The sequence below is a fragment of the Peromyscus eremicus genome, chromosome 23 (assembly GCF_949786415.1).
Source record: "Peromyscus eremicus chromosome 23, PerEre_H2_v1, whole genome shotgun sequence".
Taxonomy (NCBI): Eukaryota; Metazoa; Chordata; class Mammalia; order Rodentia; family Cricetidae; genus Peromyscus; species Peromyscus eremicus.
In genome coordinates, this window is record NC_081438.1 from 13,781,585 (window position 1) to 13,800,032 (window position 18,448).

Below are 18,448 nucleotides of genomic sequence, written 5' to 3' on the forward strand. Positions count from 1 at the left end.
ATAATGATTTAAAAAGAACACGTGTGTGTGTGTGTGTGTGTGTGTGTGTGTGTGTGTGTGTGTGTGTGTATATATATAATGTATAAAGAGCTGGGCAGTGGTGGTGCACGCATTTTAATCCCAGCATTTGGGGGGCAGAGCCAAGGGGATCTCTGTGAGTTTGAGGCTGGCCTGGTCTACAGATCGAGATCCAAGACAGGTACCAAAACTACACAGAGAAACCCTGTCTCGAAAAACCAAAAAGAAAAAAAAAAAAGAATAAGGCTGTTTTTAGGACTAGTAAGACGAGTTAGTGGTGAAGTTGATTGTCGCCACATCTGATAACTTGAGTTTGGTGCCTTTAACCCACGTGATAGAAGAAAGAACTGACACCTCCAAGTTGTCCTCTGACCTCTACTTACTGTTAAGATACTGTATATATCTTGCACTGTGGAAGGCATGCACAGGCCCACATTCTAAATAAATACACTTAAAGGTAAGAATAAGGCAGTTCTGCTGAGTGTGGTTGTACAGGCCTGCCAACCCAGGAGTTCAGAACAGGAAATTCAGACACTCAAGGCCATTCTCCGTTACACAGTGAATTCCAAACCGTTGTGGGCTACATATGACCCTGACTCAAAGAAACAGGCAAAAGATCATTCTAGTACACCAAAGTTGTTGCACTAGGAAATTTAACATTAACACAAAAGTATTAGGAATAAGCCTTGGAAACTCATATTTTACCAATTATGCCAGTTACTCTAGAGCTTTTCCCATTTATTTATTTTATGTGGGGAAGCGCACCTTTGGAGGCTAGAGGACAGCCTGTGGATGTCATTCTCTCCTACAGCGTGGATTCTGGGGATCTAACAGGTCCTCAGGCTTGCCACCAAGTGCCCTTATCCACTGAGCCATCTTGCCAGCCCCAGGAGGTTTTTTAGAACTCCTTTTTTCCTTATCCAGTATCCAATCCAGGCTCACTTACTGAATTTGGTTATCATGGTCCTTTTGTCTTTGGAGACACCGGCAGGTTTGAAGTCCCAGCAGGATTTGCCTCTGGGTTTGCCTGCTTGCCTCATTTTGATTCCACTCTTGTAAGGTCTTTTGACAAAATGCTGCACAGATCACGTGTCTCAATGCAGCAAGTTGAGGTCCTCGTCCTACCAGTTTGTCCTGTGATGGTGACATTAGTACTGTCACTTGCTTAAGACAGCCCCTCCAGGACTCTTCCTGTGAGCAGCCTTTCCTGTTACCATTAGCAAGTTCTTATGTATGGCATGGCTTCCAGACCAGGAGAAAATCTTTTTCCTCAGTTTTTTCCCAGTGATTAAAAGTCCGCCAATGTATAATTCTTGCCTGAACTATTTGTTTATTCTAATAAAGTGTCTGGTTGGCTTTACATTGGGGTTTTAATCATGTCTTTTTTTTTTTTTTATTGTAGGATACTATATATCTTCTGGAAGGAATCCACAAAAATGATGCTAAGTAGGTCATGCTTTGTTTATCAGATAATCATTGCATAGCAGTTAAATTGGAATTTGCTTATGAATCCTGCATGGCAGGGGCACTCACACTGCAATGTGTTTTTTCAGCCTATCTGAAGACTCCGTCTCTGATTTAGTACTTAGGTACCTCACAGAGGTGTTACCAGAAAACAGGTAACTTCTCATTTTTTAAAGCTTTATTTGCCTTTTAATGAGAAACTTAAACTCCCTGATGAATGGTGTCTGGTGAAATTTCTTCCAACTCTTCAGACTGAGCCGGCTACTTCACAAGCACAGATTTGCTGAAGCTGAGACCTTTGCCATTCAGTTTGGACTGGATGTTGAGGTAAGCATTCAATTGTTGAGTTGTTCTTGGGCAGACATCTTGGTTTGCTAGAGGCTCAGGAGATGCAGAAGGGTGAAACATGGGCACTTAATAGTATCAGGTGTGCTGCTGAGACATGACCAACATACTCTTATTTGAATTAATTAAAACAAGAGCTCTAAGGGTTGGAGAGATGGCTCAGTGGTTAAAAGAACTTGTTCTTGCAGAGGTCCAGGATTCAATTCCCAGTACCCATATAGTGGCTAACAACCATCTGTAACTCCAGTCATAGGGGATCAGAGTAGGCTGGATTGGTGAGTGCCATAGCACAAGCCTTTAATGTCAGCACTTCGAGAGGCAGAGTCAGGCGGGTCTCTGAGTTTCAGGCCAGCCTGGTCTACATAGTGAGACAAAGAGAGATATCACTGAAGAGGGACCATATCAAAACAAAAAATAGTGATAAAATACAGCTACTCTTGTAGCAATTTGAAATACACATTTTTTAATGCCAATCATCACATGGCTCAGTAGATCTCTAATACTTAACTCCTTTCGTGTTTACTGGAAGACCCCCTCCCCTCTCTCGTAAGCAGCATCTTAGCTTTGCTCCTGTGAGTTCTGTTGCTTTGGGCTGTGCATCTGTGAGATCGTGCATCATCCTTCTGTGCCTGGCTTGTGTCACTCAGCATGACGTCCTCCAGTTTGGTCTATGTTGTCAGTGACAAGATTGGCTTTTTTTCTAAGGCTCATTAGTCCTCAGTTGTGTATAGACCATGTTTTACTGATTTGCTTATCCACCAATGGACACTTAAATTAGATCGGATTAATGTCTCAGCTTGAATAAAACTCTTTGAACACTTCTTGACATGTTTAAGGATTCAATAATGCTTCTGGAAGGACCACCCTTCAGCAACTCAGAAATTGAGGGGGAGCCACTTAATTCTCTCTCTCTCTCTCTCTCTCTCTCTCTCTCTCTCTCTCTCTCTCTCATACACACACACACACACACACACACACACACACACACACACACACACACCTCCAACATGTCAGGATCTTACCTCGGGTGCTGATGAAGGGCAGGCCTTCAGCAGGTCAGAGGAACTGAAGAGATGTAAAGTAGGCAAACTGCATATGAGGACATGTGAGGACTTCTCTGAGGGCCAAAGCTTAGTTTTTCATTTTATTCTTTCTGTTGCTTCTTCTACTCTAATTATTTTCTTCTACACCAATGTTTCCCTTCTTTCCTGATGACTTCCTTCTCAGTACTTCCTGATGTCTTCTTTCTCACTGCTTCCTGATGTCTTCTTTCTCACTGCTTCTTGATGACTTCCTTCTCACTACTTCCTGATGTCTTCTTTCTCACTGCTTCCTGATGTCTTCCTTGTCACTGCTTCCTGATGGCTTCCTTCTCACTGCCTCCTGATGTCTTCCTTGTCACTGCTTCCTGATGTCTTCCTTCTCACTGCTTCCTGATGTCTTCCTTCTCACTGCTTCCTGATGTCTTCCTTCTCATTTCTTGATTTTGTTTCCTTACAGCTTATATACTCCAGCAAAATCTTTCAAGCAATAGAAAAATTACAATGTGCTTATCTTCTAGTTTTTAAGTGAATGGCTACAATAAATACAAGTAAAAAAAATCATGTTTCTAATTTCCCTAACATGATGAACCATTTTACAGGTGAAAAACAAATTATCCTCAAGAACCCACATACAGTCAAACATTTATCTTTTAGACTTCTCATAGATCAGGAGCCTTTCAGCCATAACCGTTTATATAGGTTACTAGTTTCACTTTCCATGTTAGAGTTGTGTCCACTTATCTTAACTAAGCATCCAATTCTTTGTTTCCTAGTTACATTAAGTCGATTGTCTAAAGCTTTGTTTTAGCTGTGATGAACACCAAAGCCAGTGAACACATTTCCCAATATCAAAAAGAACTTGAGCTAACTTAGCTTTGCGCCTTTCCTGGAACTCACTTTGGAGACCAGGCTGCCTTCGAACTCACAGAGATCCGCCTGCCTCTGCCTCTCGAGTGATGGGATTAAAGGCATGCACCACCACCGCCCAGCAAGTTTTTCCTTTATCATTAACCCAAACCATAGTCTATACGGCTCTTCAAGAGAAACTTGTAAGTCCTAGCTGCATGACACTTTTTTTTTCATGTTTTATTTTCACATTTATTTATTTATCTGTTTGTTTATTTATTTGTTTGTTTGTTTGTTTATGGGCAGGATCTCTTGTAGCTCAGGCTGGTCTCAAACTCAACTCATAGACAAGGCTTGCCTTAAACTCCTAATCCTCCTGCCTCCACCTCTTACATTCTGGGATCACAGACAGGCACCACCACACAAGGCAGGAGTTAGTTACTGGAAACAGCTTTGTCCTCTGTGCAGAGTAGTTTCTTGCTAATTGCGTCATTCTTCTGATTTTACTATGATCAAATCAAGCCTTCCTCCGGGTCATTTGTTGCATGACACTTCTTTGGTCCTATTTTCTACTCTCTGCAGCCCTTACTTTATCAGGGAGCAATACTATATCCTACCTTTACCTATATTAATTTTCCCACTAAACTAACCTCTTTTATAATCCTTTACTACATTTGTTAACAATCCTTAGTCATCAAAATTCTATTTAAACCAACACTATTATTGTATAAAATCATTACTTAATAGTTAAATAGTACAGCTTAAGAGGAAATCATCTTAATAATCCACAGGTAAAAATGCCTGGTAGAACAGGATATTTCCATGAGATAATCACACTACATAGAAGGCAGTGGGGATCCCTCCACATCCATTCACACCACGCCAGATACCAGAGAAAAAGAACAGCTGCAAACGTGTAAAGACACAGCAGTAGCAAGACACATTCTGGAGCAGAAACCCTCGGGGCCTTGCCTAGCCGAGATTCACCCATCAATGCCTTGCATTCGGCTGGGCCAGACTCCTGAAGTTCAGGTGCTACTTGCTGGCCACAGGCACCATAAAAAATGGTTTCCATAATTCTTGATAATCTGGTTTAATACCTTCCGGATATGTAAGAGTTAACTTTTTCTCTTCTTTCCTTCTTTTTTTTTTTTTTTTTTTTTTTTTTTTTGAGATAAGGTCTTACTGTCTAGCCCTGGCTAGCATGGCGCTCCCTCTGTAGACAGCCTGGCAGTGAATTTCCCGAGATCTCCCTGCTCTGCCTCCCAAATACAGGACTAAGGCACGCGCCACTGTGACCACCAAAGGTCCTTGTTTAAACCTCGTGCCTGAGCCGAGGGAGGAGTCCTCCTCGTGGCAGTTGGTTTTCCTCAGCTTCCTGAGACAATGTCATGTTCGCATCCTGTGCTTCACGTCAATAGATGTGGCATGTTTGTGTTACAGCTTGTCTACAAGGTCAAGTCAAATGATATATTGGAGAAACTGGCTTTGATTTCCCCGGACACCAGTGAGCAGACCGAATGGCAGCAACTTGTCGAAGAAGCTAAAGAAAATCTCTGCAAAATCCAGGTGCGTCTTTGCAGTCATCAGCTGGGGATTTCAGAATGTTGTGCTGGTCGACATTATTAAGGTGCCTTCCTCTGGTGTGTTTGAACAGGATGATGACTTCGTGGTCAATTTCTGCCTCAAGGCCCAGTGGATGACCTATGAGACCACCCAGGAAATGCTCACTTATGCCAAAGCCAGGGTAAGTTGGTTTCTTTTAGAAAAGTTGGCTTTAATCACTCGTGATATAATTTTATCAGCTCAAATATATTTTCTTGTCCTTCAGTTTTTTGTTTTTGTTTTTTTTTCTTTAAATGTCTTTTTTTTTCCCTTTTTTCTTTTTTTTCCCCGTCCAGCTTTGAGACAGTTTACATAAGGCACAGTTTACCTATCTCAAGTTCAGGGTTCCTAGTGTACCCCCTCCCCCCCATCTGTGTGCATCCATCAACACAGACATTCTAGAATGAGACCTGTGTGGTTCTTTCTGGCCCCTCCCACTGATAACTACTCATTTACTTCCTTTTTCTTCTTGGTGTGTAAATTCTGGACATTTCTTTTTTATTTATCTACTTATTTAGGTTTTTCATGTCGGTTTTTTTCTATGTAGCCCTGGCTATCCTAGAACTTACTATGTAGTTCATGCTGGCCTTGAAATCAAATATCTGCCTACCTCTTCCTCCCAAGTGCAGGGATTAAAGATGCTCATGAGCCACCACTCCGCAGCTTGGACAATTTTCATATGCACTACTTTTAGCAAAATCTATTTAAGGTTTATTTTTATTTTATTTTGAGACAGGATCTCACTTTCTATCCCTGGCTAGCCTGGGATTTGCTCTGTAGACCAGGCTGACCTTGAACTCATAGAGACCTGCCTGCCTCTACATCCCAGTATGAGGATTAAAGGTGTGAGTCAGCACACCCAGCTATTTTTATTATTTTAATTGTGTGTGTGTATCTGTGCATGTGAATGCAGGTTCCTTCTGATAAAGGGCATCTGATCCCCCTAGTGCTGAGCCCCCACAAATCATTTCTTTACTGTTTAATACCATTGCATATAACAGATTACTCTTATTTTGGGCTTAAATACAATTTGCTTCCAAAGATAATGTTTTCTGTCAAGTCCTAGAAAGTTCACCCTCTTAAAAAGAGCAACCCGTCTCTCTGTGTTCTTTCCCTTTCTTTTTTTGCACCTATATACAATGTGTTTTGAGTAGGTCCATCTCCAGCGCATTCCTGTCCTAACATGTCCTCTCTGTCTCACCATCCATGCTTAGCTCCTCAAGAAAGAAGACAAAACTCTGCTGGCCTATTCTGATAGCTACATGGAGGTAATGGCATTGCATCGCTATTTAATTTGTGGATGAAGGTGTTGTTTTTCTTTTAAAGGCAGATTGATAGTAAGTGAGTGTTCAGTACCTCAGCTTCCTTAGCAACAAAACGGGACTCAAGGTAGTGTTGGTCTTGTGGTGGTTTTGGAGTCAAAGTGTTTCTGTCTAGTCCCTGGTAGCTGCTAAAGGCTCAGTAAATGGACTGCAGTGATCAGTATGGGCATGCATCCGAGCATGCGTGCATTTAAATCCCCACGATGGCTCAGTGGGTCCAAGTGTTGTGACAAGCTTGAAGACCCATGTTCAGTTCTTGAGACCCACATGCTAGAAGGACAGAACCAACTCCCGCAGATTGTCCCCTGTCTCCCGCTTGCCGTGGTACATGCACCCACCTCCTCCTCCACACACATAGACAGCACAATAAATGTTAAAAACTATTCAATTCTCAAAATAAATACTTGATATAATCCAGCTAAGTTATGCCTTAAATGTAAATGATTGTGAAACCCCTCACTTAGTTTGCATTGTGTTAAATAATGAAAGTTGTGTGGATGGGAATTGAGCCATAATATTTGAGTTAAAATGAGAATGTACACAAGGCTTCTGTATTTCAATGTTATCGTGTGTGTGTGTGTGTGTGTGTGTGTGTGTGTGTGTGTGTGTGTGTTTTGTTTGCGTGGATGCAAATGCCATAACATGCATATGGAGGTCAGAGGACAACGTTGTGGAATCAGTTATCTCCCACATTAAGGGGGTTCCACGGATTGACCTCAGGTCACCAGGCTTCCATAGCAAGAGCCTTTTGGTGAGCCATCTTATCAGCCCACATACATTATTAAAGTTATCAAATTATTTTTTTCTTTAGGTGCTAAAGGCTAATGCAAAATTAACTACATTTTATGGAGCATTTGGACCAGAGAAATTCAGGTGTGTGCATTCTATTTTTAATTTTTAGGTTATGAATTAAATATGTTTGGGATATCATGAGAAAGATAGTATTCCTTTGAGTGAATTTGTATCCAAGGGAAGGAGGAGCCTGGGTGTTCAAATGATAGGAAATACTATCTTTCCAGCAAGATTGGCTTAAGAACTCTGTCATCATTTCTGTCTTGCTCTTGGTCCTTGCCTGTGTTTTTAATGGCTCAGCTTCCCATTGCTGTTGACTGTGTCTTGTGTTTGTAAGTAATTATATTCTTGCTGTGTATATGTGAGTGTGTCTATTTGAATTGAGTTTCTGGTACCACAGTTGCCAAGGCAAAATTGGTACATATGTCCTCCAAATATATTTGTTCTGGTAGATGATGGCCTAGAGAGTGCCTGTTTTCCATTCATTCACTTCATCAGAAAACTCTGTGTTTTGCTAATCTAATTTGTAAAAAGTATTACAAAAATATAACTGGCTTGATTTGGTTTGACTCTTAATTTTTTTTTTTTTTTTTTTTTTTTTTTGGTTTTTCGAGACAGGGTTTCTCTGTGTAGCTTTGCGTTTTTCCTGCAACTCACTTGGTAGCCCAGGCTGGCCTCGAACTCACAGAGATCCGCCTGGCTCTGCCTCCCGAGTGCTGGGATTAAAGGCGTGCGCCGCCGCCGCCGCCGCCGCCGCCGCCGCCGCCGCCGCCGCCGCCTGGCCTTAATTTTTTTTTATGACTTTTGTTATTTAGGGTTATTTGTCTTATTGGGATTTTTTTTGTTTGCTTTACATAAATCCTTTTTTCTTTAACTTTTTTTTTTTTTCTGGTGTGAGTTATTTAATTTTGAAAGTATTATAATGTAACAAAAGAAAACAGCAAGATACTCAAATTGCTTGGACTTTTCAGATCATGGAAAAAGCCTGAAATTTTTGTTTTGGATCTTATATAAAACTATTTCTACTTCATGAAACAAAAATAGAAGGAATAAAAACAAAATAAAGCATATTAAAAGAACAAAAATCTAGCTTGTTGATTCTGTTATAGCAAACTTGCATATCATTATCTATTATATCAGAGTATACTTATCAAATTATGTATATATATTAAGAATATCGCCAGGTGCTGGTGGCACACGCCTTTAATCGGGAGGCAGAGGCAGGTGGATCTCTGTGAGTTCGAGGCCAGCCTGCGCTACAGAGTGAGTTCCAGGACAGGCTCCAAAGCTACACAGAGAAACCTTGTCTTGAAAAACCAAAAAAATAAAAAAATAAAATTTTTTTTATACTATAGATATTGAAAAAACATTTTTAAGACAGTAGTTTTATGGTTATCATAACCTTTATCTGCTTTCAAAGACTTATTAGAAGATAACAGAACACAGTTAAATCCTGAATTGTTAAGTCATATTTTAAAATTAATTTTTTTTTTTTAATTGACAGGATCTCCTATAACCTAGGCTGGCCTAAAACTTGCTCTGTAGCTAAAGCTGGCTGAATTCTCCTTCACTCCCCCGCTTTTAAAAAAATTTTATGTGCACTGATTTTTTTTCCTGCATATATGTCTGTGTGATGGCATCAGATCTCCTGGAACTGGAGTTACAGACAGTTGAAAGCTGCCATGTGGGTGCTGGGAATTGAACCTGAGTCCTCTGGAAGAGCAGCCAGTGCTCTTAACCACTGAGCCATCTCTCAGTGTTTATGTTGTGATTATCTGATCTGGGTTCCTACATGGAGAGTCACTGCTGTTAGTGAAGATGACCGTTCTCTACATTTGTGAAAGCAGACTTGCTTTGCACTGTGGAATTTTTAGATCTGTTTTACTTTTTACTTCAATAAAAAAAAAAAAAAGGTGGAGAGATGACTCATCAATAAAGTACACTTGTTCTTGTAGAGAACCCATGTTTGGTTCCCAACACCCACATCGTGGCTTACAATAATTCATAACTCCAGTTCCAGGAAATCAGTCTCCTTTCTCTGTCCTCTGAGAGCACTACACATGTTAGTGGTATGAATACATATATGTAGGCAAAACATTCATAATACATGAAATAAAATTAAATTTATAAAAAGGAAATAGTTGGAGCCAGCAAGATGCTCAAGGTGCTTGCCATCAAGTGTGACTGCCTGAGTTCAATCCCTGAGGCCCACATGATGGGGGAGAGAATCAGTTCCTGCAAGTTGTCCTCTGACCTCTATATGCATGCCCCCACTAAATAAATGAATGTTCAAAAAAAGTGGTTAAGATGTATAATGATACCTATTTAGAAAGTATTTTTTTCACTCCTAACTTGTGTCTTCCCTCTGATTTCTCAGTGGTAGCTCTTGGATTGAATTCCTGAATAATGAAGATGATCTCAGAGATATTTTTATGCAGCTAAGAGAAGGAAACCTTGTTTGTGCTCAGTATCTTTGGCTTAGACATCGGGTAACATTCTGCATTTTAATTTCTTGATTGCTTTCTAGCTTCTGGAATGGGTGGTTGAGTACTGGAAACTAACCGGCTGTCAAATGTGACTGGGTGGTAGAGTGTTTCTAGATTGATAGGCTGTGATCTGTCCCAGGGGATCTTATCCCCAGATAATAGTAGATCAGAGGAAGTGCTATGGTATAGTGATAGTGCCTTATTTTATCTATCTTCAGAGATCAGTGAGCTCTGAGTTGTTCCTCAGTAGGCAATATTTGTATTAAGTGATTTATTAATATCAATGCTTCTGCCGATGGTGGAGAGAATGTTGGATTGTGGTAAAGGAATACTTATTAAAGGTATTTATCTGAAGGCTGTATACAGCGGCACATTCCTGTAGTCACAGATCTTCTGGAAGCTGAGGCAGGATTGGTTCGTCTAGGAGTTTCAGGCTAGACTAAGCAATATAGACCATCTCATACACAGATAAATAGACTGTTTATCCAAATCCCCTTCTTTAGGCTGATATTGATTTAGATTTAAGAAGTGTTGTGTTATTGCACTAATGGACATTCTTATTTGTGGCCAGAAGTTTTTTTGTGTCTTGCAGCTGCTCAGTCCCAAATGAACACACGGAAGCTTAATATTAATTACAAACTATTTGGTCTATGGCTCAGACTTTTTGCTAGCTAGCTCTTTCATCTTAAATTAACCCATTTCTATTAATCTATATCTTGCCACGTGGCTGTGGTGTTAGCAGTCTTCTGGCATCTTGTTCCTCCTTGGGCAGCTGGATCATGTCCGCCCTGACCACTCCCTCTTCTTCCTGTATCTCTCTTGGCTTTCCTGCCTGGTTCTTATCCTGTATTACCATAGGCCAAAACAGCTTCTTTATTAACCACCGGTAGCAACACATATTCACAACATACAGATAGACCATCCCACCGCACTTATTAGTATTTATACTATCATCTCTAGTTGTATTTCCCTTAGGATACAATCTCTTCTGGTTCCTGTGTGTGTTTATTATCTACTACTCAATAATACAATGTTTAGTGAGTTGTGACCCCCCCCTCATTTGAATTATTTGTATAAAATACCTTTCTCATTCATTATTAAATCAGTAACATCCCTGAGCAGTGGTAGCGCACTCACACCTTTGCCTTAGCACTCAAGAGGCAGAGGTAGGCGGATCTCTAAGTTCCAGGACAGCCAGGCCTACACAGAGAAACCCTGTCTCAAAAAAAACAAACAACAACAACAAAATTCAGTAACATATTCTTTGAAATGGCTTTAAATTTTTGCTTAAGAAGATCATTTGCTTCAGTTAGCCTGGGTTTGGTCAAAGCATTTTCGTGCATCTCTGTCATTGTTCTTGGTTTGTATTTATCCCCCTTCCCAAGGATCCAGCAGGTTGTTAGTTTCATTTTGTCAAGCAGGTCTTAATTTCTGATTCTGTAATTCAGGCTGACTTTGAAAGCAAGTTTGACATGAAAATGCTGGAGAACTTGCTGAACTCAATTTCTACACAAGTCTCCTTGGAAAGACTTTGTTCATGGTTTAAAAATGATGTCATCCCGTTCGTGAGGAGGGTTGTGCCTGAAGGACAAGTGAGTTTCTTCTAGTATTTCCACTCCTACAGGTTTAACTTCATTTAATGCTCCAGATTCAATTAGTGAGGAAGCCCTTTCAAAAGGTGACAGAGCTGGATGCAGTGGTGCACCGTCTAATCTCAGCACTTGAGAGGCTAAGGTAGAAGGCGGCTAGGAATTTGAGTCCAATCTACATAACAGCTACATAGCAAGTTCCAGACCACCTTGGACTACAGAGTGTGGCCCTGTCTCAAAAAACAAAACAACAACAACAACAAAAAAAAACCCAACGGTGGTGGTAGTGGTAGAGTACTGACTAGTATGCTAGCATGTTCGAGGTCTTGGGTTCACTGTCCAGCGGTGTAACTGATAGATAAATGACTTCTAAGAGGTGGCTATAGGGCTGCAGAGATAGCTCAGTGGTTATGAGCACATTCTCCTCTCTCAGAAGATCTGGGTTTAGTTCCCAGCACACACACAGTATGTGCCTCATAACCCATCTGCAGGTCCAACTCCAGGAGATCTGATGCCTCCCACCCTAGCCACATACATGCACTCACATACAGTTTTTAAAAATTCTTAAAAACTGATTGTAGAAATTTTTTGTGTGGGATTATTGAGAATTTCATTTTTAAATGGTGTATCTATTTCAGAACATTCTTGCAAAGTGGCTGGAACAAGCATCCAGGAACCTAGAGTTAACTGATAAGGTAAGATCTGTGTATTAAATACAAAAATGGCATTTGCTCCCTCACAGCAGCTTCAAACTTGATTTTTAACAGTCTTTCATATTTTTAAAAGGCAAACTGGCCGGAAAATGGACTTCAGCTAGCAGAGGTGTTCTTCACAGCAGAAAAAACAGAGAAGTTTGGATTTGCATCCTCTTGGCACTGGATTGCCTTGGTATGATGTTGAGACAAATTTTATGATGAAATCATCACATCACGGCACAGACTTTGCCTGTGTGTAGAGAAGACATGCCATTGTCTCGGCCTAGAAAGGAAAAGTCCTTTCTTTCTTCCTTCCTGTTGTATCTATTACAACCTCGACCTGTTTCTGTGCAGTCTGTCGACATGAACCAGCTAAAATGAAAATATATAAAGACATTCTAAGTGATATCACGGGAATTTTTTTTTTTTTTTTTTTTTGCAATAGAGCATCTCAAAATCCTTTAAAGTAAAAATGATGTATAAGAGTCATTCTGCAGCAGTCATATCTGCTTCTTTTACTGTGCTGATTTATTGTGTACCCTTAACATGCCTGAGCATCAGAGGACAGAGTCACTCACCAGATTAGACAAAGAGGTCAGGCAGTGGTGGCACACACCTTTAATCCCAGCACTTGAGATCTCATGCCTTTGCTTGGGAAGCACACACACGCCTTTAATCCCAGGAAGTAATATGGCAGGGCAGAGAAAGGTATATAAGTCGAGAGGAAACAGGAACTCACTCTCTTTAGGCTGAGGATGTCGTAGAGGTCAGAACTAGTGGCTGGCTGCTCTGCTTCTCTGATCTTTCAGCATTTACCCCAATATCTGGCCCTGGATTTTTTATTAAAAGACCGTCTAAGATTCGAACAACATTCTACTTAACCCAGAGACCTTCTGTCAATCGGAAGGAGTAGCAGTGGGTTGTAGATATGACTCAATGCAGAGCGTTTGTCTCTCCTATGAGCCTCTGGGTTTCATCAAGACATGGAAAAGGCACTGTTAGTAGAGGGGTCACAGTCAGAAAAACAGTTTGGAGGGTGCCAGTTATCCTTTGGCTGCTTTCTTCTAGATTTCTCCAAGTTAATCTCTTCTTTTGAGGTTTCTCAAAAAATAAAGCATGAGTTATACTAGGAAAAGTGTGCAATTTTATATTTTTAAAAATTATGTTGGGAGTGCTAGAATTAAGTTGATAAATTACACAGTATAATAAAAATCTCTCTTGTGATGTATTCAGTACTTTAGCTCCAAACAAATGTGCCCTTTAAAAATGTGTATTGTGATGGCTAGCATGTAGCTTGATCGGCACAGTGCTTGGTGAACATGTATGAAGCCCTGGGTGGGTCCTCAGCACCCCATAAACTGAGTATATTGGTGAATGCCTGTAATCTCGGGCTGTGGGAAGTAGCAGCAGAAGGATTAAAAATTCAAGGATATCCTTGGCTATGTATCATGTTCATGGCCAGCCTGGGCCTCATGAGAGCCTCTCTCTCAGAGACAGAGAGAGAAAGTTTATATTTGGGTTTTGAAACAATTGCCCTCTTGTTGCCAGTTCTTAAATTTTTTCCCAAGAAGTAAATTTTAGATTCTGGTTTTCTCCTCTGTAATTTTGGCCTGTACTTATTTCTTTGAGATAAGCTTGACTGTGTTTCCCTAACACACTTTTGTTTTGTATCCTTAATGATGTTAATGCTTTTGTTTTAGAAGGATTATCAAAACACAGAGGAAGTCCAACAGTTACAGACACTGGTAAACAAGTTGCAGGAGCTGATCACCCTGCATAAGAAATACAACTGCAAACTGGCCCTCTCTGAGTTTGAGAAGGTAAAGTTCCAGCCCCAGGAGCACTGGTTTGTTTTTTGTATCCTGTTGTGGCCAAACTCTGCATCATTTACCCCATCTTCCCGTCTCATCTCCAGGAAAATAGTACCACTATAGTGTTCCGGATGTTTGACAGGGTCTCAGCACCAGAGCTGATCCCCTCTGTCTTAGAGAAGTCTGTGAGAGTTTACATGCGGGAACAGAATTTGCAAGAGGAGGAACTTCTTTTGCTTTATATAGAGGTAATATTTTCTTTAACTTTTTAAGTATTCATTTGTATTGTGTGACTGTGTGTGCTCACAGACATGGTGCATGTGTGAAGGTCAAGAACAACTTGGGAGTCTCAGTTTTCTCCTTCCTCCACATGGGTCCTGGGCATCTGACTCAGGTCACAAGTGCCTTTACCTGCTGAGCCATCAGTCCCAACTTTTGTTTCTGAGATCTGTGCAGTACGTCATCTGTTAAATGCTTGGCTCTGTAAGGAATGCCGGGCTTTACCACTAGTACCTATGAGGGAGGCATTTGAATGGTCAAGAATGTAAACTAATTGTGCTGTTAACCATCGGAGAAGCTCCTGGCTATTAGAGAGGTTGAAATGGGAAGATCACTCAAGGCCACAAGTTCAAAACCAGCTAGGCAACATAATGAGATCCCACCTCAAGAAGAAAGAGAGAACAACAGGACTTTCCCCAAGGGACTCCTGTGAGATATTAGGGGTTTTGGACAGGAGATGGTGCTGAGGATCAGGCCTCAGGCCTCTGGAGTCCAGGCTTGGTCTGCTTCATTGAAGGTATGCTGCCACATCCAGCCTGAGAGTTTCTAATACTCGAAAACATGTATGTTTCTCTTTCTAGGATTTACTGAAGAGGTGCAGCTCAAAGTCAGCAACACTCTTTGACACAGCATGGGAGGCGAAGGCCATGGCGGTGATAGGATGCTTGTCTGACACAGATGTGAGCAAACCCTGATTGTTGGGGCTTCCTGTTTGCAGTAACGAGTTTCCTTTTGAACACTGGCTCTCACAGCTATTTTCTGGTCATAAAAATGACATGTATTTGTAGAATGTTAAAAAAAAAAAGATAAAACCGTACATAATTTTATTTCCTTTGATTGTGGAAAGTAAGATGAAAATGCACCCATTCCTATTACCAAAGATTTTCCATGGTCAGTTGGATGCCTCTCTGTTGGATGTGTCTCTGTTCCGGAGCTGGAATTACTCAGAAATGAAACTCTTAACTGGTTGGTCCTGGGCTTTACAGTGATTCCCACTATTAATTAGTTCTCATTATAAAGGCAGGAGTGCAGGTGCTCACAGTCACATCATTTAGGATGGTGAGTCATATATGAAGCCTTGTCTTGGGAAAACAATAAAGGATAGATGAATAATTAAATATTTAAAATATAAGGGCAGGCCTGATTGACCATGGGTTAGAGAGAGAGCGACGAGGGCATGAAGTTAGGAGGATCTGGTTGAGTCTGGGTAGGGGGAGGTTGGAGGAGGTAAATAAGGATGGACCTGACCAAAATACATTGTTTACATGTATGAAATTCTCAAAAAATGAATTAAAAGATTATATTTGAATTATGGAAGCTACTTTTAAGTATGGAGACAGCTGAGCATCTAGGAAAAGCTCCGCAGCTGCTGACTGACAACATCCTAGGTACTTTTCTGAATAACAGAGCTGCTCAGGTTTGTTTTGTTAGAGATAGGTTATCAAGTATCCCAGGCTGACCTCAGATTCACTCATTAGCAGAGGGTACTCTTGACCTTTTTTTATTTCATGTTTTGTGTATTAATGTTTGCTTGCATGTATGTTTGTGCACTGTATGTGTGCCTGGTATCCACTGAAGTCAGAAGAGGGTGTCGGATCTCCTGGAACTGGAGTTAACAGATGGTTGTGAGCCACCTGATTTGGGTTCTGGGAACTGAACTCAGGACCTCTGCAGGGGCTGCAAGGGCTCTTAACCGCTGAGCCATCTCTCCAGCCCCTGAAATTGTTCTTTGTGTGTAGTAGTTGGAGGCAATATATGCTTTTGCAGGCAGATGAGATGCTCCTACTCTCCCCATACCTGATGTTTGCAGTGCCAGTCACTCACATGAGAAGTGCAGCGGAGGGCTGGTCATTGTTCCTGTGTGATCTCTTTGTAGCTCATCTTTGATGCTGTGCTGAAGATAATGTACAAGGCGGTGGTTCCCTGGAGTGCAGCTGTGGAGCAGCTGGTGAAACAGCACCTGGAAATGGACCACCCCAAGTAAGTTTGCTGAAAGATACTCAGTGATGTGTCTGTGCCCTGCGCCAGCTTCCTGCTTTGAGTTGGCAGCAGTCAGGTTTTTCCATTGACTCTTTCACATAGTCAAGTTAATACCAGCACATTTTGTTTAGGGTCAAGTTATTGCAGGAAAGTTACAAACTGATGGAGATGAAGAAACTTTTGCGAGGCTATGGAATAAGAGAGGTGAATCTCTTGAACAAGGAAATAATGGTAAGTGCTAGTTGGATTGGTTCCTCTATGTTCTTGTAATTCTAGAGCAGCATGGGAAATGGACTGAAGCTTTTCATATTCAGAAAGTTCACCGAGCTAGATTTATTATATGGGAGTGGGTCACACAGGTGCCGTGACAACATATGAAGGTAGAAGGAGAGCTCAGGAGCTGCTTCTCTCCTTCCACCATGTAGGTTTTATGGAATGAACTCGGGTTGTCTGGCCTGGCAGCAAGCACCTTTACCCACTGAACCATCTCGCTGGCCCCTAAATCATGTTTCAGTCTTAGGTCCAGTTTAGGTTTTTTGCTACATTTTTAAAATACTCTAGGCGTTTTGCCTTCATTAGCCAATGATTTCTGGGCTCTGAGTCTTCGTGTTAAGAAATGTATGTGGTCTCTTTCAGAGGTTGGTCCGATACATCCTCAAGCAAGACATCCCGTCGTCTTTAGAAGATGCTCTGAAGGTGGCCCAAGGCTACAGGCTGTCTAATGACGAAATCTACAGTCTGAGAATTATTGATCTGATTGACAGAGAACAGGTGTGGACAGTTTAGATTGTCTAAATCTCTAACGAAACCAAATTGTACAAACTACTTTCACAAAACGAAGTAAACAGCTATGTCAATGTGAAAACAGTATATTAAAGTAGTTACTTTAAAAAAGTGATTAGCTAGTGGGCTTTTGCACTCTAGTTGATACAGCTCAAACCCAGGTCTTACACATGCCATAGGCCTCTTAGATTCTAAATTACGGTGTGTGGGTTTTTTTCCATCCGAAGTTTTTAGATGTTAGGAGTTGAAACCACGGCCTCATGAGTGCTAATCACACATTCCAGCACTGAATTGTCACTCTCTTTTTGTAACTTTAAATGTCTTTATTGCTTCATATCCAGCAGCCATAGGCATGCACACGTTATAAGGACATCTTCACTGCTCAGGGCCGATTGTAAATTTAGCTTATGTACAGCTGTCATTCAAAATGGGATTGTCAGATTTTGTTTGTTTTTTTAAGACAGGGTCTCATTCTACAGCCCAAACCATCTTAGAATGCTATGTATCCCAGGCTGGCATTCAAACTCCCTGCCAAGTGTTAAGATTGTAGGTGTGTGCCACTATACCTTCTTCAGATTATCAGATTTATATTTGTATTTTTTCAAAGATCTATTTATTTATGTATATGGGTATTTTGTCTGCTTGTATGTCTGCAGAGGGCATGATTCCATGGGACTACAGTTATACTAGGTTGTTAGCTGCCGTGTGGGTGCTGGGAATTGAACTCAGGCCTTTGGAAGAACAGTCAGTGCTCTTAACTGCTGCACCATCTCTCCAGCCTTCAGTGTTTTTTTTGTTTGCTTTTGGTTTTGTTTTTCAAGATAGGATTTCTCCTGTAACCCTGGCTGTCCTGGAACTAACTCTGTAGAGCAGGCTGGCCTCGAACTCAGAGATCCACCTGCCTCTGCCTCCCAAGTTCTGGGATTAAAGGTGTGCACCACCACCGTCCAGCTCCAACCCTCAGATTTTTAGAAATATTAAAGTATAGTCTTTTTTTCAAAGTATCTTTTCATCTTGTTTTCCATTCTGCTGTTTGAGCCCAGGTCCTCACACTGGACAGTGTAGATTAGAATTTTTTTTTTCTTCTTCTCACTTTGAAGTAGAAAAGGAAGAGTTAAGTTCAAACTATTCCTTGTAAGGACCCGCTGTTTTTTTCCTTTCTTTCCAACACTTAACAGGGGGATGACTGTCTCCTGCTCCTGAGGTCTCTGCCTCCTGTTGAAGCCGAGAAAACTGCAGAGAGAGTCATCATTTGGGCTCGGCTGGCATTGCAAGAAGAGCCAGACAGTTCTGAAGAGGTGAGGGTTTCATTAACCGAGATGTGTGCTAGTGCATACCTGGAAATCTGCGGGTATGGGGGTGGGGGTGAGTGGTAGGGGGGCAACAGGAC

General features: G+C 41.2%; 1 protein-coding gene across 1 annotated transcript in view; it reads left to right on the plus strand.

Annotated features, from left to right (window-relative positions):
* The window catches only part of Kntc1 (kinetochore associated 1), a 77,092-nt gene that overhangs the window by 17,283 nt on the left and 41,361 nt on the right, over nucleotides 1-18,448 (plus strand). The window contains exons 14-31 of the mRNA XM_059249551.1: nucleotides 1,421-1,464; nucleotides 1,572-1,637; nucleotides 1,734-1,809; nucleotides 5,160-5,285; nucleotides 5,374-5,463; nucleotides 6,536-6,589; nucleotides 7,455-7,516; nucleotides 9,813-9,924; nucleotides 11,370-11,513; nucleotides 12,149-12,205; nucleotides 12,297-12,398; nucleotides 13,906-14,025; nucleotides 14,121-14,264; nucleotides 14,877-14,975; nucleotides 16,172-16,275; nucleotides 16,407-16,506; nucleotides 16,912-17,046; nucleotides 18,237-18,356. Of these exons, the coding sequence (XP_059105534.1) occupies nucleotides 1,421-1,464; nucleotides 1,572-1,637; nucleotides 1,734-1,809; nucleotides 5,160-5,285; nucleotides 5,374-5,463; nucleotides 6,536-6,589; nucleotides 7,455-7,516; nucleotides 9,813-9,924; nucleotides 11,370-11,513; nucleotides 12,149-12,205; nucleotides 12,297-12,398; nucleotides 13,906-14,025; nucleotides 14,121-14,264; nucleotides 14,877-14,975; nucleotides 16,172-16,275; nucleotides 16,407-16,506; nucleotides 16,912-17,046; nucleotides 18,237-18,356 (1,755 nt within the window). The remainder of the gene's footprint in view (nucleotides 1-1,420; nucleotides 1,465-1,571; nucleotides 1,638-1,733; nucleotides 1,810-5,159; nucleotides 5,286-5,373; nucleotides 5,464-6,535; nucleotides 6,590-7,454; nucleotides 7,517-9,812; nucleotides 9,925-11,369; nucleotides 11,514-12,148; nucleotides 12,206-12,296; nucleotides 12,399-13,905; nucleotides 14,026-14,120; nucleotides 14,265-14,876; nucleotides 14,976-16,171; nucleotides 16,276-16,406; nucleotides 16,507-16,911; nucleotides 17,047-18,236; nucleotides 18,357-18,448) is intronic.